Source organism: Panthera tigris, chromosome B1 (genome assembly GCF_018350195.1).
Source record: "Panthera tigris isolate Pti1 chromosome B1, P.tigris_Pti1_mat1.1, whole genome shotgun sequence".
Lineage (NCBI taxonomy): Eukaryota > Metazoa > Chordata > Mammalia > Carnivora > Felidae > Panthera > Panthera tigris.
The window spans coordinates 199186439-199209393 of record NC_056663.1 but is presented as its reverse complement, the minus strand read 5'-3'; the positions used below and the strand labels follow the sequence as shown (position 1 = coordinate 199209393).

The following is a 22955-nucleotide window of genomic DNA, read 5'->3' as shown; positions in this document are numbered from 1 at the left end:
GCCCTCGCCGGCATCCGCAGGTGGCTTTCCACCTCTAGCGAAATTCCCAAGAAAACGGTAGCAAGTAAAGAAGCAGGTGGGGCTGCTGAGGGTCAGGACCACAGGGGTGGCAGGCGAGGGAACTGGGGTGAGGGTGGGGGACCCGGCGAGGGTCTCGGGGGCCCTCCCGCACAACGGGGCGCGGGGAGGTGGCGGCGGGGCCTGGCCGGCTCCCCCAGCTCCGACCCTGACCCGTGTCCCCGTCGCTCGGGCTGCAGGTGGGCAAACTGCGCGAGCGGCTGCAGGAGGCCAAGCTGGAGCGCGAGCAGGAGCAGCGGCGGCACACCGCTTACATCTCGGAGCTCAGGGCCAAGCTGCACGAAGAGAAGACCAAGGAGCTGCAGGCGCTGCGCGAGGTGCTCATCCGGCAGCACGAGCAGGAGGCGGCGCGCACCGCCAAGATCAAGGAGGGCGAGCTGCAGCGGCTGCAGGCCACGCTGAACGTGCTGCGGGACGGCGCGGCCGACAAGGTCAAGACGGCGCTCCTGGCCGAGGCGCGCGACGAGGCGCGCAGGGCCTTCGACGGCGAGCGCCAGCGGCTGCAGCAGGAAATCCTGGAGCTCAAGGCTTCGCGCAAGCAGGCCGAGGAGGCGCTCAGCAACTGCATGCAGGCCGACAAGACCAAGGCGGCGGACCTGCGCGCTGCCTACCAGGCGCACCAGGACGAGGTGCACCGCATCAAGCGCGAGTGCGAGCGGGACATCCGCAGGCTGGTACGTGCTGCCTGCGCCCCCTCCCGGCTGGCGTGCGTGCCTGCACCCTTTTCTTCCCGCCCGCCCGCCTGCCCGCCCGCGCGCATCCTCTCCTTTGTGCCTTCTTCCCTGTCCGGCTTGCATGCATGCGTTCCTTCCTGTGTGTGTGCGGTAAACGCCGAGTTTTGAGGACCCGCTGTGCGTCAGGCACGGTTCTAGCACGGGGCTTCTAGCAAAGCCCCTGCCGTCCTCGTGGTGGTAAAGGGGCGTTGGGCAGGTAGAACTCTTCTCGCTGGGTGTGGGATCCTTGGTCCTTCTTGGAACAGCTCAGAACCACAAGTTTCTGTAAAATGGGGTTAATAGGTTAACGGCCAAGGTTGTGGTAAAACAAAAACAAAAACAAAAAAACGACCGTGGAAGCTTATCAAAGTGCTGGGCATTTATTTATTTATTTACTCATTTAATTACTAAACTGGAGCACGCTTATACCTCCAGGTAAGATGTGGTAGGTAGGGACAGGCCAGCCATTCTGTTGCAACAACTGGGGAAAGCCAAAAATTGCAAGCAATCTCATCTCATCTCATCTCATCTCATCTCATCTCATCTCATCTCATCTCATCTCATCTCATCTCATCTCATCTTATCTTATATTTTTAAGTTTATTTTGAGAGAGACAGAGGCGACACCAGCGGGGGAGGGGCAGAGAGAGAGAGGGGGAGAGAGGATCCCAAGCAGGCTCCGGGCTATCAGTGCAGAGCCCGATGTGGGGCTTGAACCCATGAAACTGTGAGATCACAACCTGAGCCGAAACCAAGAGTTGGATGCTTAACCGACTGAGCCACCCAAGCGCCCCACAAGCAATCCTGTTTTTAAAGGCTGGAGGGCTATGGAAGGCACGAGGTCTAGAAGAGCTAAAATTTCAAGGAGAGGAGAGAGAGCCTGGCCCAGGAGAGCTGACGGTTACCAGCTGACAGCTTCTTCCCTGTGGGACATTTGTGCATCCCAAGAGCAGGCTGGGGATGGGGCTTCCCCCCAGCAAAGAGACTCCACCAGGGCTGAGACAGGTGAGCAGGGCTCTTTGCCATCTCTCATGGTCAGCATGAAAAGTGGGAAACTAAGGAGCCCCCACACTGGGGGGGGGCGGTTCACACCCCAGATATTTCCTGAGTTCTGGGGTAATGCGGGAAGCCAGCGAGTCGGGGTGGAAAGGCAGAATGAAATCTCCCAGAGTCGTGTCATACTTAGGAAACAAAGCTCGCCAGACGGGGGAGGGGCTTCAGCAGGCACACCACCAGTCCGCCTCTCAGGACGACTGTCAGACTTTGAGCCTGTGTGCTGCAGGAGGCTGAAAAGGCGAGCAAGCTAAGTTTCTCAGGGTAGAGTCAACAGCAGTGACAACAGTGATGTTTCCAAGAGGCATATCTTGATTATGAGGATGCAGTGAGGCTGAAAGTTGTAAGGGTGGAAATAGATACAACATCCAAACACTAACCACCAGAAAGCTGCTCTGTATTCATGTTGAAGACCTCAAGGCAAGAAGTAATACTACAGACAAGTAGGGGATGCCTTTTTTTAAAAATTAAAACATTTTTTAAAGTTTATTTATTTTGAGAGACACAGAGACAGTGTGAGTGGAGAGGGGCAGAGAGAGAGGGAAAGAAAGAATCCTAAGCAGGCTCTGTGCTGCCAGTGCAGAGCCCGACTTGGGGCTCGAGCTCACAAAACCGAGATTGTGACCTGAGCTGAAACCAAGAGTCAGAGGCTTAACCAACTAAGGCACCCAGGTGCTCTGGGGACGCTTCTTAATAATAAAGGGGTCCATTTGTAATAGCACTTAGTAACGAAACTTCCAAATGTGCAAAAGAAAAGCATCAAAACTAAAAGGAGAAACAAAGCCACAGTTGTAGTTGGAGAATAAGACTCTGAGCAAATAATAGAACATATAGACAATAGATGAACAAAGACATGGAAGATTTAAACAGCATTCAGTTAACCAACTGGAGGTACACTGACAAAATATGGTATCTCAGCAGCTGCACATACTGTTCTCTTCAAGGGAACCTACACACTTTCTTTTAAAAATTGTGCTTCTTAGAATAAAACAGATTTTAGACAAAAAGGAATAAATGCTGAAAACCAAACATCTAAGCTTCCATCTTGAGAACGAAGAAAAAGAACAGCAAATTAATCTCTGAGAAAGCAGAATTGAGGGGCTTAATCAATAAGGACAATCAACGCATCAAAAGTTAATTAAACTAGGTAAACTGATAAGTCCTGAGGAATACCAATGAAGGAACAGAGACAAGTCCCCCAGTGTACAGAATGTAAAAGAGACACTACTACAGCCCTTACAGAAATTAAAGAGACAGTATGAGTACTTTCTGAACAGCATATGCCAGTGAACAAGAAATTTGGATGAAATGGGCAGATTTTTTGAACAAGTACAACTTAACCAAACTGACACTATAAGAAATAGAAAATGTGAGTAGTCCTATAGCTGTTAAAAAAGTTAAATCTGTAATTAATAGTTTTTCCTCAATGAAAAGTCCAAGCCCAGAGACTTCACAGGTAAATTATTTAAGTATTTAATGAAGAAATAAAACTAATTACACAGACTCTTTCAGAAAAGAGAAAAAGGGAACATATTCTAATTCATTTTGTGAAGCCAGCATAACTGACCCCCAAACCAGTGATATACAATAAAAGAAAAAAATTAAATAATCTTTTATAAACATAGACACAGGAGTACTAAATAAAACATTAACAAATAAAATCCAGCAGTATACAGAAGGGTTAATAAACTATAACCAAGTTGGGTTTATTCTAGGAACACAAAGGTTGGTTTAATATTAAAAAATCAGTGAATATAATTCAGCTAGTAATAGAATAAAGGAGAAAAAAGCCATATGATCATCTTAATAGATACAGTAAAAGCATTTAGTAAAATTCAACATCACAGTATAAACTCTCAGCAAACGAGGAATAGAATAGAATTTTCTGAATCTGGTAAAGGGTTCTACAAAAAAATCTACAGGGGCGCCTGGGTGGCTCAGTCGGTTGAGCATCCGACTTCGGCTCAGGTCGTGATCTCGCGATCCGTGAGTTTGAGCGCCACGTCGGGTTCTGTGCTGACAGCTCAGAGCCTGGAGCCTGTTCTAGATTCTGTGTCTCCCTCTCTCTCTGACCCTCCCCCTGTTCATGCTCTGTCTCTCTCTGTCTCAAAAATAAATGTTAAACAAATTTTTTAAAAAATAAAAATAAATAAATAAAACAAAAAACAAAAAAATCTAACGTATAGTGATATTGAACATTTCCCAGTGAATTCAAGGACAGAACAAGATATCCACTGTCACCACTTCTGTTCAACATTGCACTGGCTAGGACCTCAAATCTGAAAGACAATAAAAAGAAAAGTTTTAAAGATTGGGGGAAAAAAGGGGGAAACCGCCGTTATTTGCAGATGCTGTGATTGTGATGTAGAAAATCCAAGAGACTCTACAAACTATTAGAATTAGTAAGTGAGTTTATCAAAGCCTCTCAATAGAAAGTAAATATGCAAAATAAAACTGTGTTTCTATATATTAGCAATGTGTAATGGGAAAATGGAGCTTTACAAAAGACCATTTATAATAGAGTACCAAGACCTACGAATAAAGTCTGATGAACGTTGGGTAAGTTGCAACACGCTGAAAGCTTCAAAACACTGCTGAGGAAAAATAAAGGAGACCAAAATAAATGTAGGGAGAAGCCATTTTCATGATATAAGTATCAGTACTTCCATAAATGATCTATAGATTTAGGGCAATCCCTGTCACAACCCCAGCAGGGTTTTGGTTTTTTTTTGGTAGACATTAGCAAGTGGATTCTAAATTTGATAGAAAAATTTAAAGGACCTGGAGTCACAATTCTGAAGACAAAAAAGCCCAGGAAACCTGACACTACCATGTAACAAAGCTTACTATTAAGACCAGCTGAAGGATACGTGGATGAATCACTGACCAGGAGAGTCCCCAGGCAGCCCTATGCACGTGTGGTCACCTGGTTTAGGAAACAGGTAACATCATAGTCCAGTAAGGAAAGGGTGGTCTTTCCATAAACAGTTGAGGTAGGTGGGCATCTGTAAAACAGGAACAGTGATCCTTGCATCCTGCCATCCGTGCATCCATAGTGATTAATTCAAGGTGGACCATAGATGTGGATGTTAGAAAGTAGACTAGTGAGTTGGTTAGGTAACACAGAGCAGTATTTTCATGATCTTGGGGCAGATGACACCCCAAGAAGATTTGGGTCTTCTTGGAGTGAGAAGACACAGATACACCAGTCATATAAATGCCCTATTCGGAGAAGGTTGTACACTGAACTTTTGAGGAATAAATTTTGTTCATCCAAAGGCACCAATGAAAGAGAGACAAGGCACAGTACAGATCGGGAGGAGATCGTTTCAATACGTGTTATCATAAACCGCTTTTATTCAGATTACAAAAACAACCACGAGGCAAGAAGAAAAACAATTAAAAGGGGCAAAGAGTACTTCAAAAAGGGAAAATATACTTAAATGACAGATAAACATCTGAAGAGGCGTCCAACCTCACTGATCATCAGGGAACCACAAATAAAAATTATAACTAGATACTGCTTCATACCCAGTAGAATGGATGCATTTAAAAAAAAAAGAGGGGTGCCCGGGTGGCTCGGTGGGTTAGGCGTCCGACTTTGGCTCAGGTCACGATCTCACGGTTCGTGGGTTCGAGCCCCGCGTCGGGCTCTGTGCTGACAGCTCAGGGCCTGGAGCCTGCCTCGGATTCTGTGTCTCCCTCTCTCTCTGTCCCTCCCCCACTTATACTCTGTCTCTCTCTCTTTCTAAAAAAAAAAAAATAAACATTAAAAAAATGAAAAAAATAAAATAATTCAGCAGTTTCTTAAACTGCAATTTGCCTGCTCCCTCCCAGCACCTCTACCCCCAGCTGTATACCCAAGGAGATGAAAACATGTTTCCATAAAGATGCATACGTGATCACCGCAGCATATTCATAGTAGTAAAAGCGTGGAAGCAGCCCATCTGTCCATCAATTGGGGAATGGATAAAATGTGGTATCGAATGGGCTGCTGTTGAGCAGTAAGGAGTGGGATGTTTATTTACCTGAGTTCCAGCACTAGCTTAGGCATCAGAACTTCTCTTCCTTTCTGGGTGTGGGGGTGGGGTGGGGGGAGGTGTTATCACATCAGGGGAAGGGAAGCCTTGGGGGAGAGTCTGCTCCGGGTGAGAGTCCAGTCTTGTTTACTGGGTGACCCCAGCGAAGCTGCCTCCCATCTCTGAGCCTGTGGTGTCTATTCTGCGAAAGGGGAATGATTGCGCACCTGCCCTGGGGTTATGAGAATAAAACGAACTACCGCGTCTGGCAGCTCTTACCATTTCTGTAACAAGAGACCCATGAACTGTGTTCCTCTCTGGCAGGAGAAATATACGTTTAAAGTAAAAAAAAAAAAAAAAAAAAAAAAAAAAAAAATGGGGAAGAAACAAATATTTGCCTAAGGGACTGCCGGAGCTTATTTAAAACGTACCAGAGGACGTGGTGTCTGTTTCCGCGTCGGCACTAAACAGGAATATCCTCAGTTCAGGTATTCTCGGTGGGCGTGTGGCTTTCACTGCAAACGCCCCACTTGGACGATCCAGTGAAGAGAACAGGTGTCCATTTCTCCCGTTACTTCCCCCCCCTCCCCCACCCCCCTCCAGTTTGAAAAATGTGGCTTCTCAGGCAAGGCTGTTTGTTCGTGGCAACGTGTTCGGAAGGTGGCCCGCGTTTCATTTCTTGGTCAGCTGGATTGGATCGGATCGGATTGGAAATGCAGGCAGGTCTGTGGACGCCCCGCTTACACATTTAACGTGCGTCTTAAGGGAAGCAAAGCAGAGGGGCGTCTGGGTGGCTCAGTCGGTTAAGCGTCCGACTTTGGCTCAGGTCACGATCTCCCTGTTCGTGGGTTCGAGCCCCGCGTCGGGCTCTGTGGGGACAGCTCAGAGCCTGGAGCCCGGTTCGGATTCTGTGTCTCCCTCTCTCTCCGCCCCTCCCCTGCTCGTGCTCTGTCTCTGTCTCTCAAAAATAAATGAAAATGTTTGAAAAAAAAAAAAAGAAGCAAATCAGAAAAGGAAGTTACGGCCCACATGGGGCAGGGACACCAGACTGGACTCCTTCCCTAGACCAGTTAGGCTCAGGCCTGGTGGCACATAAGGGACTACTCCCTCAGGACGCGGGGCTTCAACGTTGGAAGTTTATTTCTCTCTTGTGTACGAAGTCCGGAAAGGGCTGCCACAGGGCTCCACAGAGTAGTGAGGGACACGGGTACCTCCCAGCTCTCTCCTCAGAATGGACTTTGGGACTTTGGGATGTGGCCCTGCCCTCGTGGGCCTTCATGCTCACTGAGCGCCAGCCATCACGTCTTCGTCCCAGGTTGGCAGTAGGAGGGCCGATGAAGAAGGGCATAGTCTTCACTGAAGAACGCTTTTCTTTTTGGAAGTTCCATACACTTCCACTTCCACCGCTTTGGCCAACAATTACCCAGCCTCATCTACCTGCAGGGGGCACTGGGAAATGTAGTCCCTTTGCGGAGTGCACCGCAGTGTGATAAATCCGGTCTGGTGCTCTGTTAAGTTTTCCAGGGCTGCCGTAACAAGTCACTGCGAACTCAGCTGCTCCCAACAGGAATTTATTTCTCTCACGGTTTTGGAGGCCGGAAGTCTGAAATCAAGGGGTCAGCGAGACCACGCCCCCCCGCCGCTTGCAGGGAGGAATCCTGTCTTGCCCCGTCCGGCTCCTGGTGGTGGCCAGGAATCCTTGCTGCCCCCCGGCCTGTGGCCGTGCCATTCTAGGCTCTGCCGCCACGTGGCCTGTCCTCCCCCGTGTGTCTGTGTCTCGTCCCCTTCTCGCGAGGACGCCAGTCGTGGATCTAGGGCCCGCCCTAATCTGGTGTGACCTCATCTTCACGTCCATCGTAATCGCATCCACGGAGACCCCGTTTCCAAATAAGATCCCAGCCTGACTTTTAGGGTCGACGTGACATTTGGGCGAACGCTCACGCTAGTCGCTGACCACAGGTAGGCGGGAGGAGAGCGGGAACAGGTGTCGGGGTAGCAGCCCCCACTTCGTTCTTCGTTCCCCGAACTTTGGGGTGCGGTGGAGCTCACCAAGCTACTCGCACGTTGCTGGGCATGTTGGGAGCTGACCACACGAAGGTTCTTGTCGGGACAAATGTCCTGGTGGATGCGACCGTGGGGAGGTGGTTGGATTCTGCACCCGAGGGGCACGTGGGATGGTGAGGGCGTTGCAGAGGCTGACCTGAGTTGGCCTCGTGGTCCTGCTGCTGACCAGCGCTTGGGCACATGCTTCTCTCCAGGCCTCACCTGGCTGTGAAGCGGGGCGGGTAGTGTCTACGTGAGGGTCTTCTGAAGACAGAGCGTGTCTCGGAAGTATGGACGAGGCACCGAGCTCGCGCTGGCACGTAAGAAGGAAGTGACAGCCATCACCCAGTCTGTGTGCTTTCCCTAACTCCGTGTCAGGGTCTTTTGGTCGCAAGTGACAGAAATTCCACCTCCGACCCGCTTGAACCATCATCTGTCAGCATTTGTAACTGAAGGAGTAGGAGAAGCTTCAGGCAGGGCTCCAGAGGCACTCATGCCCCCCCCACCCCAAGGGATCCAGGGTTCCCAGGCTCTGCTCCGACTCATCCTGTGTCATTTTCAGCCTCGGGGGTCTCACGCTGTGCTGGTGAGATGTCACTGCTGTGCCGGGCCCCTCCCCCCCATCCTCACACACACAGCTCAGAGAAAGTGAATCTCCTTTTTAGCTCCTAAGGAGGAACAGGAGGGTCCTAGCTATGCTCTCTCTAGGCTATTCGTTCTGATTGGGTCCTGTATCCATCCCGGAGCTGTTGAATGTGAGGGGGCAGGGCACGTGACTGCTGTGAGCCAATCAGGGCCTGCCCTGGGAACTGGAATGATTTCAGCCCCACCCCTCTCCTGTAACATATGCTGAGAGCAGAGGCTGGGAGAGGGAGTCTGCTCGCTCAGGGGATGCAGGTCGGGGAATCTCGTGTCAGAGATTCATGGCCTTGTCAGCATCCTGGGGGAAGGGGACAGGGTTGCTGAGAACTCAGCCTGGGAGGCAGACATAAAGTCCATGAATGGAATGCTTGCCTTTAGCTGTGTGAAGTTGGCAAGTCTCCTACCCTGGGGGGCCCTGAGGACTCTGGCTGGGGAAGGTACAACAACCTGACAGATGTTGATTCCAGAATACGTTCTGCGTTGTCCATTCGTTCCTGGCTGTCATCGCTGCTGGTGGAAACCGTTTTCCGGGAACCTTTCCCAGGGTGATGGGTGCGAGCCCTCTGCTCGTTTACGAGAGTAAGCCGGGAACGGGCACTTTCCTAAGATGCAGAATTTGGGGCTCCAGAGGTGTCCTGCTCGCAGTGCTGCCGCTTTGTGTGGGAGGAGCTAGTGTAATGCACGGTGGGGGCTCCAGTGCAAAGCAAGAAGTGTGTGGCCCGGATGCCGAGGGGACCCTCCCTGTTAACTCGCACCACGTCCCGCTGGCCCTGCTGATTCCCGCACTTTCTTTTCTCCCGCTTGCGCGAATCCCTCTCTCAGCCACTGCAGTGTTGACTTATTGTTTAGTGACTACGTCCCCCTCCAGAGTGGAAACTCTGAGGGCAGGGACTCTAGCCTGTTTTGTTTGCAGAGGCTTCCCAGGACCCATCAGTGACGCTCGGCTCAGTATTTGTTGAATTAATGGCAGCGCGTGAGTGGTTTACATTAATGAACTCCTTTCACGTACTGCTTAGTGCTTCTGGGCTGGCCTGGGCAGTGGGAACAATTTCCGCATCCCTAAGGATTCCTCCCCACGGCCAGGAGGTGCTCCTCCCAGGGATTAGGGCCAGGCGGGGAGCTGATGGCGGGTTGCCACCAGGGGGAGCAGTGGGCACCTTCTGTCGAGGCTTCAGGCAGGCCCAGGGCTGGAGTCCCAGGAGATTGTCCTGTGGGGCTGGGGATGTGGCGGGAGGCGAGCACACTCTGCTCTAAAAGACAGGCGGCGCAAAGAGTTTTTCAGAACTGTAGGACTTTTGCTTGAAAACCTCCCAGTATTTTGAGGGTACCAATTCCCCCTTCTGTAATATGGTCTGCTGTTTCAATATGTTCACCAGGAGCTAACACAGATTCACGGGGGCAGCCAACATTGACCACAGCTTATAACATGCCAGGGTCTGCACTAAGATCTAACTCTCCACAACTGGACCGGGGAGGTCCTAAGAGGTCTCCGTGTCCCCACTTTACGGAGGCTGAGGCTGGGTCCGACAGGTGGCCCTGCCTGTGCTGTGCCTCAGGAGGTCACGCGGTGTCGGGGAGGGCCTTTGAATCAGCTTTACGTCTGCTGCCAGAACGGGGCTCTTAACCACTGTTCTCGGCCGTTGACTGTCTGTGGACTTGAGGTGCAACAGTCACAAGTAAGAGGTACAGATCACAGTCACGGAGTATCTTTGTTTCCCATGACTTTCTTAACAAACAGCCACCAACTCAGTGGCTTAAGACAACAGAAAGGTATTCCCGCACAGTCCGGAGGCCAGGAGTCAGGAGTCAGGAATCAAGGTGCCGATAGGGCCGTGCTCCCCGGGGGCTCCAGGGGAGGGTCCTTCCAGCCTCTCCCAGCTCCTGGGGCTCCTGGCAATGCTGGGCTCCCGCATCACTCTCTCCTAGTGCTTGGCAAATTATCCCTTCTAAAGCCTGTCTCCGTTTCCCAGGGCTGCTGTAATAAAGGGCCACACGCTGGGTGGCTAAAGCAACAGAACTTTATTGGCTTATAGTTTCGGAGGCGGAAGTCTGAGATCAAGGGGTCACAGGGCCGTGCTCTCTGAAGGTGCTGGAGAGGAACCGTCCTTGCTTCTTCCAGGGCTGGTGGCTGCAGCCAGTCTGTGATGTCCCCAGGCTTCTGGGTCCATCACTCCAGTCTCTGTCTCCGTCTCTACCCAGCCTTGTGGGCAGAGGCATCTGTGTGCCTCGTCTTCTCTTCTAAGGACACACTCATAGGGACCACCTTACTCCGGTGTGACCTCCTCCTAACTATATCTGCAGCAACCCTGTTCCCAAATGACCTCACAATCTCAGGTTCTAGGAAGGACACGCAGTGGCAGGGGATACCCTAGCACAGCACCCTTACTGGGGCAGTTTCCCAGCCGTTGGCTCTCTGGAATCAGTTGAAGCGGATGGCCCGGGGCCAAAGCTTTCTCTTCTGTGAGCTGCTTTCTGCTTGGTTTCCTCTAGGGAATGCTGGACAAGACCGGGCTGGGGCGAACTGGGGCTTACTTGGAGGTTTGCATGTGGAGACGCTGAGGTCCTTTAGAGACCCCAGCAGAGATGTCAAATACTCAGTTAGTTCTATGATTCTGGGGCTCTGAGAGAAGTCAGGGCCTGGGGAACACATTGGGGTGTCGGCTGCATATGGGGGTTTAACGTCATGGGTGAGGACGCGGCTGCCTGGGGAAAGGAAGAGGGCCAAGCCTTGGAAAGTCCAGACTTTAATGGCGGCCGGAAGAAGGTGAGTCTGTAAGGACAGAAACCAGGAAGTCATGGCATAGGGCGGGAGGGGCGGGAGAGCTTCGTGGAGCAGGGTGTGAGTGGCTTGGTCACATGTTGGTGAGGATGAAGGACAGAAAGTTGCCCTGTGGGTCTGGGGGCCAGGGGAGCATCCAAGACCTTAATGAGAGCTGTGTTGGTGGAGAGGTGGGGGCTGTGACCGGACGGTAGAGGCTTGGGGGGTGAGTGGGAGAGAAGACCCACCAACTCGGTGAGGAAGCCGAGCTGTGGGGCGTGAGGTGGCTGGAGGTGCCTGGAGGTCAGGATTTTGTTTTGTTTAATTCGCGTGAGAGAGAAACGAACGTAGCCCTGTTTCAGGGGTGAGCGTCTGGCCATCGAACCGTAACTTGTCCGCTCCTCTGTGCTCAGGGGAGCGGGGCCTGGGCCGTGGACAGTGGCCCCTCTGTGTCCTGAGTTTTCCCAGTTCAGCTGACCTGGGTCCTTGATCCTTCTTAACCTTTTCCTCTGGGCCTCAGGCCAGCGAGGGAGAGATTTCCGTGGTCACGAGCCCTGAGGCTGAGTGTTCATTCTTTCTCGTTTGCAGATGGACGAGATCAGAGGGAAAGACCGTGTGATCCTGGCCTTGGAGAAGGAACTCGGCGTGCAGACGGGCCAGACCCAGAAGCTGCTTCTTCAGAAGGAGGCTTTGGATGAGCAGCTGGTTCAGGTCAAAGAGGCTGAGCGGTACCACAGTAGCCCCAAGAGAGAGCTCCCGCCTGGCATCGGGGACATGGCAGAGCTCATGGGCGTCCAGGTACGGGGAGTGGCGACTCGCACAAGCACCGGGGCCCCGTGGCTCACCGCTGCCTGCCCTTCTTTCTGCGGTCGTTCCGCCCCCCCCCCCCCCCCGGGCACCTTGCCCGCCTGCCTCCTCTCACCCCTCCCTCCCTTCCGCCTGTCCGTGCGTCTGGCCTCCCTCCCCAGACTGGCTGACGTTAACCACGTGCAGGGCCCAGCATTAGGCCTGGGGATACGGAGGGGAGAGCAGCTGACTGCGTTTGCTTCCAGCCGGTCTGGAGCCCAGTGGGAAAGAGAAGTGAAGGCGTCAGCGCCGGGTGCACAGTAAGAGCACAGAAAGGCGCCCAGTCTTGAAGTCAGAGCCCTGCAACATGAGTAGGAGCTTAGCCAGAAGGAAAGGGCTCTGGGGGCAACGTGCTCAGAGGAAGCTGAAGCAGCGTGCCTTCGTTCACTCATTCATTCATTCATTCATTCATTCGTGCAGTCAGTCACCAGATGTTTGAACGTCTGTCGTGCGTGCTCTGTGCGGACAGCATACGAGGTGCTGGCGAGATTGGCCCGGTGGGTCTTGAGGGATGTCCTGGCACGTCCGTCACGGGCCTCTGTGAGAGAGACACAGCGGGCCCGGGCTGGAGCGTGAAGGTCCCCAGAGACCACGCACAGCTGTCTTGGCTTGACCTCTTGTCACTTTGAGACGAAGTCTCTTGCGGGTCCCTGGCAGGGCCTGGGGTGTCGTCCCCATGGCCTGACTGCAGGGACGCCCAGCGTGGTGTGGGGCCCTGTGAGGAGGAGCTCGCGGTCACGTCCCACGAGTTCCCTGGGAGTGTTCGGAGTCACTAAGACATCTTTGAAGTACGTTCGTATCTTGACTTTCTTTTAGGATCAACATATGGACGAACGAGACGTACGGCGATTTCAACTGAAAATTGCTGAACTGAACTCGGTGATACGGAAGCTGGAAGACAGGAACACCCTCTTGGCAGACGAGAGGAACGAGCTGGTAATCAGCCCCCGAGAGACAGACGGTGCCTTGTAGGGCGCCAGGAAGCCCCCCCGGGGCCGAAAAACCCGCCCTGAACTCATAGTTAGTGCAGAGGCCTCCTGGTTTCCTTTCCTTTCTTTCCCATTAATTCCTGACCAAAAATCTAGCGCAGGTTCCGTGAAGACACCTGCTCCTCCCCTTTGTTTCTACAGGAATTTATCCTGGGCAAAGAGTCAGAGCAAACAGTGAGGAGTTTAGAGAGGATGTTCACTGCAGTGTTGACGCTAGCGACCCAAAGTGACCCGAAACGAAACAAAAACCCAATTGTTCAACGCTCAAGTATTGGGCAGAGTAATTATGGAACATTTAGGCAGTGACCTGTCTACAGTCGTTAGGAGGGACGGTAGACATCGCGTTTATTTGCTCACAGTAAATTAAAGCGACACGCAGTTTACAAAACAAACACGCACATTGTCATGACGGACATTGGGAGCTGTTTTAGGTGGTGTAATGATGGATCATTTTAGGTTTTTTGCTTCTCTGTTTACTTTCTTTTGCAGAAAAGTTCAGACATTTCTTTTTTAAAAATTTGTTTAATGTTTATTATCTATTTTTGAGAGAGAGAGAGAGAGAGGGAGAGACAGCGTGAGCAGGGGAGGGGCAGAGAGAGAGGGAGACACAGAATCCGAAGCAGGCTCCAGGCATCGAGCTGTCGGCACAGAGCCTGATGCTGGGCTTGAACCCATGAACCATGAGATCGTGACCTGAGCCAAAGTCTGACACTCAACCGACTGAGCCACCCAGGAGTCCCAAAGTTCACATATTTCTAATTTTAAAGATAACGAACAGGGACTCTGGGTTAAAAAAAAATGAATCCTTAGGGACGCCCATTTCCTCTTTCTCTGCCCCTCCCCCACTCAGCACATGTACAGTCTCTCTCAAAATTATTAAATAAATAAACAAATAAAAAGATAATCTAGTAAAAAGAGTAGTTTCCTGAATATGTGTAAATTTGCTGCATAAACAGCGAAGTGAACTTTTATGTCGTGGGAGTCAGTCCATAAACTTCTTTTTTTTTTTTTTAAATTGTTTTTCAACGTTTTTTATTTATTTTTGGGACAGAGAGAGACAGAGCATGAACGGGGGAGGGGCAGAGAGAGAGGGAGACACAGGATCGGAAACAGGCTCCAGGCTCCGAGCCATCAGCGCAGAGCCCGACGCGGGGCTCGAACTCACGGACCGCGAGATCGTGACCTGGCTGAAGTCGGACGCTTAACCGACTGCGCCACCCAGGCGCCCCAGTCCATAAACTTCTTGACAAGTGTCTTGTCATATTTCTGTTGATTCTAAATTTTATCGTGAAAGCGAGCGCATCTATATAGTACGTGAGAGCCATGCGAGATGAGCAGCGTAAGAGTCACCTCTTTGCAATCTTAACAGGATCGAAGTAAAGTCATTGCCTTCAAGTTTTTTTTCTTAATTTTTTCAAATGTTTTTATTTATTTATTTTGAGAGAGAGAGTGGCAGCAAGGGAGAGGCAGAGAGAGGGAGAGAGGGAATCCTAAACGGGTTCCACACTGTCATCCCAGAGCCTGAAGCGGGGCTCGATCTTACGAACCGTGAGGTCACGACCTCAGCCGAAATCAAGAGCCGGACGCCTGACTGACTGAGCCACCCAGGCACTCCTCCATCAAGTATTTTTAAAAGCATACTTTCAAGTGGCTTTAATCAGACTGTATGTCTAATATCAGATGTACGCTTTTCGCTTAAATATTCATTAACTAAAAAAAGTCCCTCGTGTACTGCATAATAGCTCACCGAGAAGATTAGAAAAGAAATGTAGCTTGTGTGAAACAATTTGGAGCACACTGAAGTGTTTAAAGCAAAAATTGAGCAGCTAGCCAGCACTTTGATCTTAAAATCATGAAATAACTACCATCAGCTGTTTGGGGTGGTTCTTACGTGCTTTTAAAACTGGTGTAAATACATCGACACCCACCAGGAGACTTTCTGTTGTTGTTTTGCCGTTACAGACGGGATATTTTCTCCTCTGTATTATTGTTCTGCAACTTGCTTTTTTCCCATGATTCATCAGTTCCGGCTGTCGTTTGGGCAGGTGCACGGCTCACGCCCCCCCTTTGAGGACGACCCGTGGTTCATTCACCCATTCCTCTAGGCTGCTCGGGTTTCTTTGCTGTTATGAGCATATGTCACCCGAAGACACATTTCTGTCGTCATCACTTGGAATTTTATTCCTGTGAGGATTTTTCAGAAGTAGAATGTATGGGTCAAAGGTCTATTTTTTTTTCATAAAGTTTATTAATTTATTTTGAGAGACACAGAGACAGTGCGAGTGGCGGGGCGGGGGGGGGGGCAGAGAGAGAGGGAGAGAGAGAATCCCAAGCAGGCTTCTCTCTGCCAACACAGAGCCTGACGCAAGTCTTGAACCCATGGAACCGTGAGATCATGGCCTGAGCCGAAACCAAGAGTTGGATGCTTAACCGGCTGAGCCACCCAGGCGCCCCTCAAAGGTCCATTTTATATTTGAGTGGGTCCCACCAGACTGCTTGATCTTAACTTTACAACCTGGTGACCAAAATCAGGGATCTGCAGTCAGTCCCTGTGCTTGATTCTTGGTTCTAGCACTTTCTGTGTGGCCACGAGCACAGCATCCCACCTCTTTGCTCTCAGTTTCTCTGTCTGTAAAGTGGAGATGGGGCCCCTCCTGGGGTTGTGGGGAGGCACAGTGTGTTCGAGAAGGCAGACCTGACCACAGAGAGCAGCCCTCAAGGGCCGGGGCAGAAACTGAATGACAGAGTTCTCCAGCCCCCGAAACCAGGCCTCACCGTGTCCACCCCTCTATGCCCAGCACCCCACATTCTGTGTTCCCACTGCACTGAACGAGCTGTGTTCTTGCCCGCTCTGAACCTCAGGGCGCGTGGTCTCCCCGCCTGGAACGTCTGCCCGCACTTGGCTCACCGTGTTCTTACCTCCTTTACTGTCTTTGCCCTCTTCCTCTGACGTTGGGCGGGCACCCTGGCGTGCCGTCCCTTCGATTCAGCCCCCAGCACAGGGCCCCAGGCGCCAGAGGGGCTCCCCCAGCGCTGATCCCACGGGAGAGACTGGAAGGACAGCCCCTAGTTGTACAGACTCAGGGAACGCCTTCGGGTTTGATGTCCCAGCACCGAGTCTGGCACGGAGTGGGGCCCAGGATTGATTGCCTGCTGTCTCAAGAAGGTAGAGCTTTCTGCTAGGTCTGTACTTGGGGAGGAATGGTGGCCAGGAGCAGCCGGGTCATGGGATTGACCTTTGAGCGTGAGACCCAGGACCCCTGGGGGTTATGCCCAGAGGTTAAGGAAGTGCAGACCAGTGGACCCGGCACAGGTCACTTGCCAGCGGGGTGCCCGGGGGCGGATCTGTGGGCCTCCCCTGTTGCCTTACACGAGGCCCCCTGAGGCTCTGGTGGACTACTGTGTTTGGGATCCAGGTGGCTGTGGGATCTTCCTGGGGTTTGTGGTCCCAGCGGAGGCAGCTCCGGTCCCGGGTTGGACCCCTGCTGGCCTCCGCGGTGTGACGTCAGCAGTCCGCTGGGCCTTACAGCCACTGGCCTTCTGTGTCTTTCTGATCGCAGCTGAAACGCTCCCGGGAGACCGAGGTCCAGCTGAAGCCCCTTGTGGAGAAGAACAAGCGGATGAACAAGAAGAATGAGGATTTGCTGCAGAGCATCCAGAGGATGGAGGAGAAAATCAAGAGCGTCATGAGGGAGAATGTGGAAATGGTGAGTCAGCCCTGGGTTCGAGTCTCCGCCTGGGCTTCTCCAGCCCCCGACTGACCCTCGCAGCCCACGGTCTCCCCCCAGCCCCGCCTCCCCCAGGAAGCTCGCCAGGGCTCTCCGCCCTCACCCAGCCCCGCTGCCCCGCTTCTCTAGGAGGCACGGTGTCGAGGGCTCTGTGCCCGGAGGCAGAAGGCCAGGCAGTGCCCGCAGCTGGGTCTGCGCCTCAGCCCTGCCCCCCCGCCCCCCGCTGCCCCCGGGGCCCCGGACACAGCCCCATTCTTTCCGTGCCTCAGCGTCTTCGTCCACAAAGTGGGGATGCGGTTATCAGCACCGCGGGGCTACCCAGAGGGTGGAGTGTTGGCATGGAAAGTCCTCACGGAATCCTTAGCTCTTCGGAGACGCTTCGCACGTGACAGCAACGGCCACCGTTGCATGAGGGATTTGCGTTTGCTCCCATCAGAGTGCTCGGTCTTTGTGGCCAAGGTTCATTGTCCCCAGCGGTGTCAGTCGCCCCTTTTCCAGCAAGAAGGCTGAGGCTCTGGGAGGTGGGGTGCCCTTCTCCCCGCACCCCAGCAGGCCCCGGTGTGAGGGGGACACGATCGCCGGTGGCGTGCCTTGCCTCCCCAGCTCCCTCGTCCAGCCTCCAGGGCCCGGGTTTGGACGACCACCTCCCACCCCCACGCCTGCCCAGCCCGTTCTCTCAGCCTGCAGCTTGCTTCTGGTCTGCACCTGTCCCCTCCTCCCGCGTGGGGACTGGGTAGCCTTCTTCCCTCCCGCATCCCTGAGCTCCCGCTGGGTGCTCCCTGACCTCCCTCTGGGTGCTCCCTGAGCTCCCGCTGGGTGCTCCCTGACCTCCCTCTGGGTGCTCCCTGACCTCCCGCTGGGTGCTCCCTGACCTCCCTCTGGGTGCTCCCTGACCTCCCGCTGGGAGCTCCCTGACCTCCCGCTGGGTGCTCCCTGACCTCCCGCTGGGTGCTCGCGCTGTAACTAACCTGCTGGCTGAGTGGCCCTGCTGGGCGCTCTCCCTCTGGCTGCAGAAAGAGAAGCTGTCGGCGCAGGCGTCCCTGAAGCGGCACACTTCCTTGAACGACCTCAGCCTGACGAGGGACGAGCAGGAGATCGAGTTCCTGCGGCTGCAGGTTCTGGAACAACAGCACGTCATCGATGACCTCTCGCTGGTACGTTCGCGCTTGGTGACATCGCTCGGTGTGGCGCCGGGTGACGCGGTGTGACGAATGGCATCGAGGCTCCAGGGCGCTGCTGCTGATGCGGGTGGGGCCTCACGGAGCTCACCCGCGCGGGCACCTTGCTGCTTTAATTCAGCCAGACAGCAGCCTCGACTTTGTGTAAAAGACACCGCTGGTGCCTGGAAGCCGTCTCCATGGCTACTCTTTCTCAACTCTTCTCCCTGGTTTGCTGTTGCTAAGAAGCAGCATCCGTTTTAGGAATGGGTCGTCTGGCCTGGACACAGTGGGCACAGTTTGTCCCTGAGAAGTCTATTTTTTTTTTTTTAGCTTAGTTATTGCAGACCATGAACTTGAAAGCCTGAACCTTGTAATCAGGCTAGAATTTGAAGGGCTGGCTGAGACTCTACATCTACAAGGTTAAGGGGAGAGGAGGGTGTCTTAGTAGGCGAGTGTTATATCCAGAGAATCCTTTTTCTGTCTGTGAAAGGAGCTTAGGCACCAGTAAGAGAGCATTTGCAGTAAGCTTCAGTTGGACCCTAGAAGCAAAGTGTGTTCTTAATGCCCAAGAGGGAATGTGATGGTTCCACTCATGGGTCTTCCAAGAGTAGAAAGCCAGTGATCAAAATTCTAGAAAAAGCTTTGACCATAACTGTCAAGCTCGCTTTGCTGGCCTATCTTCCTCTCTCTTTAAGTCCTTCCCTTCTTCCTTCCACCCACCAATCCATTCTCCCTCCCGTCCCTCCATCTATCTTTGCCTCTGTCCGTATTCCCATCTTCCCATCCCCCCTCCCTCCTTCCATCTCTCAGCTGTCCGGCCACCCATCCATCCATCATTCATCCATCCATCCATCCATCCATCCACCCCTTCTTTCTCCCATAGCTTCCTTCCATCTGTCTGTCCATCCATCCTTCCTTCCGTCTGTTCATCCATCCACCCTCTCCTTCCTTCCATCCGTCCATCTATCCATCCTCTCATCTTCCCATCATCCTCTCTCTCCTTCCATCCCTTCTTCCTCCCATTTCTCTATCCATCCATCCATCCATCCATCCATCCTCCTTCTTTCTTCCATCCCTTCTTCCTTCTATCCATCCTTCCTCTCATCTTTCTCCATTACCCAAAAACTTGGTAGAACATAAGATGAAAACATACCTTCAATAAAATGACGATGAGGTTGAAAGAGGAATAATAAACCAACAATCCCAGAAAAAATAAAGATCGCTGCATCCATTGAGATGAGGAGGGACGGATGGGTGGACCATAAGGGCTATAACCAAACAGCAGATTTGTCTCTGGGTTTCCCGGCAGCCAAGGGGAAAAGCAGGGCTGAGTTAGAAAGGAGAGACCTCCTGGTTTTGCCTAGAGCGGAAAGGCTGCCACTCCTTCTGCTGCCCTGCAGATGTCGATCTTACTGACAGTGGCCACCAGGCAGCCACAGGCTCTTGTTTCTTTCTTAGGGCCACGCTGCTTGGTAGGTTCTAGCCCCATAGAGCAAAGGAAGAACCTGAGAGTCAGAGAAATAAAACGCGTCACCTGGTTCAGAGGAGGCCCATGAAGATTTGGACCCGGCTCTGTCTGAGCTCAAAGCCGCAAACTATTTCATCCTGGGCTGTGGTCACTGACAGAACGGCGATCGCCAGTCAGCACTGCCTCGTGCTTTACGACTTCCAGCTCCCAGCGCAGACAGGCTGGGGCTTTCAGGATTGGCACACTTTGGTATTTTTTGGTCAAGACAGTCCCCGTCCCGTTAAGGACTCGAGTAAATGGGGTGACTCTGTAGCGTGCAGTTCTGGGAGGCGGCCGTCACGCGGGTGCTCAGAACTTGGACGAACGCACGCCCAGTGCCGACGGGGGGGAGGCGCACTTTGGGAGCCAGTTGGGTTGGCTGGTGTGATATGAGGCTGGCTGATAATGCCAACCGTTGTATCTCCTTCTAGGAGAGAGAACGTCTCTTGCGCTCCAAACGACATCGCGGGAAAGGTCTGAAGCCACCCAAGGTGAGTCTGCGGGGGTGTGGCTGTCCTGCTTGCTGTCCTGCATGGTCCAGGGGAGGGAGGAAACGCAAGCAATCCGTGAGGGGCCCTAACGGCAGGGACACTCACATGTCTGCACGTTTGGTGGTGAAAAAGCTGTTATCGCGTCTCTCGGTGCATCGGTTATGGCCGCGAACCAGTGACTGTAATTTATTCATGGAAAACTCACCGATGAATTCTGTCTGTAGGCCTCAGGCGCTGTTTGCCCCCAATTAAAAGCATAAATACTTAGACCTTTTGAAGGATTCAAAACGCACCCGGGCTTGGTTTCTGACATCTTATATCCCGTTCTAAAAAAAATCAGGAGCTTTGAGCTTCTTTTTGTTCAAATAACGCAGAACCGTGTTCTTTTTTTGGAAGATGTGGTTTTATAGAGACGGTGCCCAGATGTCCTGGCAGGGAGAGCACAGCTGGACGGGGAGAATTCAGACGCCACAGGGGCCACGCTGGAATAAACAGAGCAAATTGGGGCAGGTGTGGAAAAAAAAAAAAGTTTGCATTTAAACCCGTGAACCTCGTTTCACCGCCACAGAGACGTGGGTCTTTCGTTTGAACTAGACGCCCCCTCCTGGTTTTTCTTTCAATAGAGATGTGGTTGTAGAGAAATCTTTGTCTTCTCTAGAGAAAACAGCAGTGTGGATGTGCTGCCGAAAAGCCACAGGCACGTGGCTCTCGAGGCTGGCAGCAGGGAGTGGTGGGGACTGGGGCAACCTGAGCGGGAGGCAACAGGGGGTAGTGCCACGTACTCCAAGTGGTGGGAGGGAGATGGGGATCCTGGTGCATCAGCTCCCTGGGGCTGCGTGACAAAGTACCCCACACCGGGCAGCTGGGAACAGTAGAAACGTCTCGTCTCGCGGTTTGGAGTCCAGGGGTCCAAAATAAAGGTGTCGGCAGCGCTGTGCCCCTTCTGAGACCCGTAGGGGAGTCCTTCCCAGGCTCTTTTAGGTTCTGGTGATTTCCTGGCACACTTTAGCGTTCCTTGTCTTGAAGCTGCGTCACTCCAACCTCTGCTTTGGTCGTCAGAGACCATTCGCCCAGTGTGTCGCTGTCGTCCTATAAGGACACCAGTCATACTGGGTCAGGGACCCGCCCTCTTCCACCATGACCCTCATGTTAACCAAGTACTTCGGCAGTGACCTTGCTCTCTTTCTCTCTCTCTCTCTCTCTCAAAAATGAAAAAAACATTTAAAAAAATGTTTTTAATAAAAAATAAAATAAACACACTGTGCTGAGCCACTTCCATTTCTGAGTCTCTGAGGTCAGTACATAGAGACATGTGCCTCATGCAGCTTGTCTTAGTGGTGGAAACGTGGGCCTTGGAGCCCGGACTTGAATTTGAACCTCCCCCTTGTCAGCTCACTTGGTCTCTGAGCACGAGCGGGGTGCGGCAGAGAGAGAGGGAGACACAGACTCCGAAGCAGCCTTCAGGCTCTGAGCCATCAGCACAGAGCCCGACGCGGGGCTCGAACTCACGAGCCGTGAAATGGTGACCTGAGCCGAAGTCGGACGCTCAACCGACTGAGCCACCCGGGCGCCCCACAACTTGTTTATTTTTAAATAGTCACTTTTACTGTGGAAGCAATATCACAGCACCACAGACTAACCTGAGAAATAAGCCAAATGTCACCCACAGGGCCTCCCTGGCACCATCTAGGCTGGCGTTTTGTGCAACCCCTCCCCCACCCCCAGCCCTTGATCTGCCCCATCTTTTTCTTTCTTAATAATGTGACTGTGACTGTAGAGTACGCTGTTGCTTCCTGTTTTTTTGTTTTTTTTTTACTTAACGTTCTACCATAAAGCATTTATCCGTGTCATGACCCTGTCGTCATACAAGCAAATTTTGATGGTTATATAATCTGTTGAGTAGATGGGCCATACATTTGTGTTCCATTCGGTGCCAGACATGTTTGCTTTTAGCTCCTGGCAGCTGTAACTCCTGCCGCAGAGTGTGTTTACGGTAGGCAGCGTTCTGGGCCGGTTCTGTTGTATTCCCTGGGTATTGACCGTTGCTTTAAGGGACTGGACTTTCTGTTTCTGTAAATGCCACCCCGGTGGCCTCCTTTTGTCCAGGAAGCTGCGCCAGGGTCTGGATTGTTCCCGTGGACAGATTCCCGGAAGCTGAAATGTGGATCCACAGGGTGTGGAGGCTTTGGTGGGGAACACGCGACCCCCTGTGCCGTACGGAAAACACGCCTCGTTTCGTACAGCTGCCAGTCATGTGCGTGAATGCCGTTTTCACCACAGGCTGTGTTGAAACAGCAGTGGTCTAAAGGCATTCGGCCCGGAGAGCCGGGAGTATTGCGGCATTGTGCAACCCATAAAGCTTCTAAAGTAGGGGGGCCCCTAGTCGGCTAAGCATCTGACTTCAGCTCAGGTCATGATCTCGTGTTTGTGAGTTCGAGCCCTGCGTCAGACTCTGTGCTGACAGCTCAGAGCCTGGAACCTGCTTCCGATTCTGTGTCTCCCTCTCTCTCTCTCTCTGCCCCTCCCCTGCTCATGCTCTGTCTCTCTCTCTCTCTCTCTCAAAAATAAATAAACATTAAAAAAATTTTTTTAGAAAAGCTTCTAAGTAGGGTTTTCGGGAGTCCCTCTGTTGAGCTGTGACTTTATTTTTCAAACGTGTATCAGAGTTCGTGGAGTAAGGAAGATTCCATTGTCCTTTTCCCGATTTCCTTTATGGGAAGAGAACTTTACAAGGGCCTAGAACTGACCTGTGGTTTGCTAGGCTTGTGTGCACAGCAGGTGAGGAGGGCAGGAGCGGTGTCCTGCTCACTGCACCCCCTTCACCGTCTTGGCACAGAGTACGTGTCCCTAAACAGTTGTTGAGTGCATAAGCAAATTGCTTGTACTGGCGAAGTGTGTTTGCACAACACCGGATCATGTCAAAGGATGG

At 52.3% G+C, this 22955-nt stretch overlaps 1 protein-coding gene across 5 annotated transcripts in view; it reads left to right on the top strand.

Moving 5' to 3' along the window:
* Positions 1-22955, top strand: part of JAKMIP1 (janus kinase and microtubule interacting protein 1) — a 90762-nt gene that overhangs the window by 48421 nt on the left and 19386 nt on the right. For 3 of the 5 annotated variants that reach the window (XM_042984973.1, XM_042984971.1, XM_042984972.1), the window contains exons 4-10: positions 258-752; positions 11894-12103; positions 12968-13087; positions 16701-16847; positions 17882-18022; positions 19967-20026; positions 20423-20536. In XM_042984973.1, the coding sequence (XP_042840907.1) occupies positions 258-752; positions 11894-12103; positions 12968-13087; positions 16701-16847; positions 17882-18022; positions 19967-20026; positions 20423-20536 (1287 nt within the window). The remainder of the gene's footprint in view (positions 1-257; positions 753-11893; positions 12104-12967; positions 13088-16700; positions 16848-17881; positions 18023-19966; positions 20027-20422; positions 20537-22955) is intronic. The other 2 variants (XM_042984975.1, XM_015534691.2) reach the window with 2 other exon arrangements.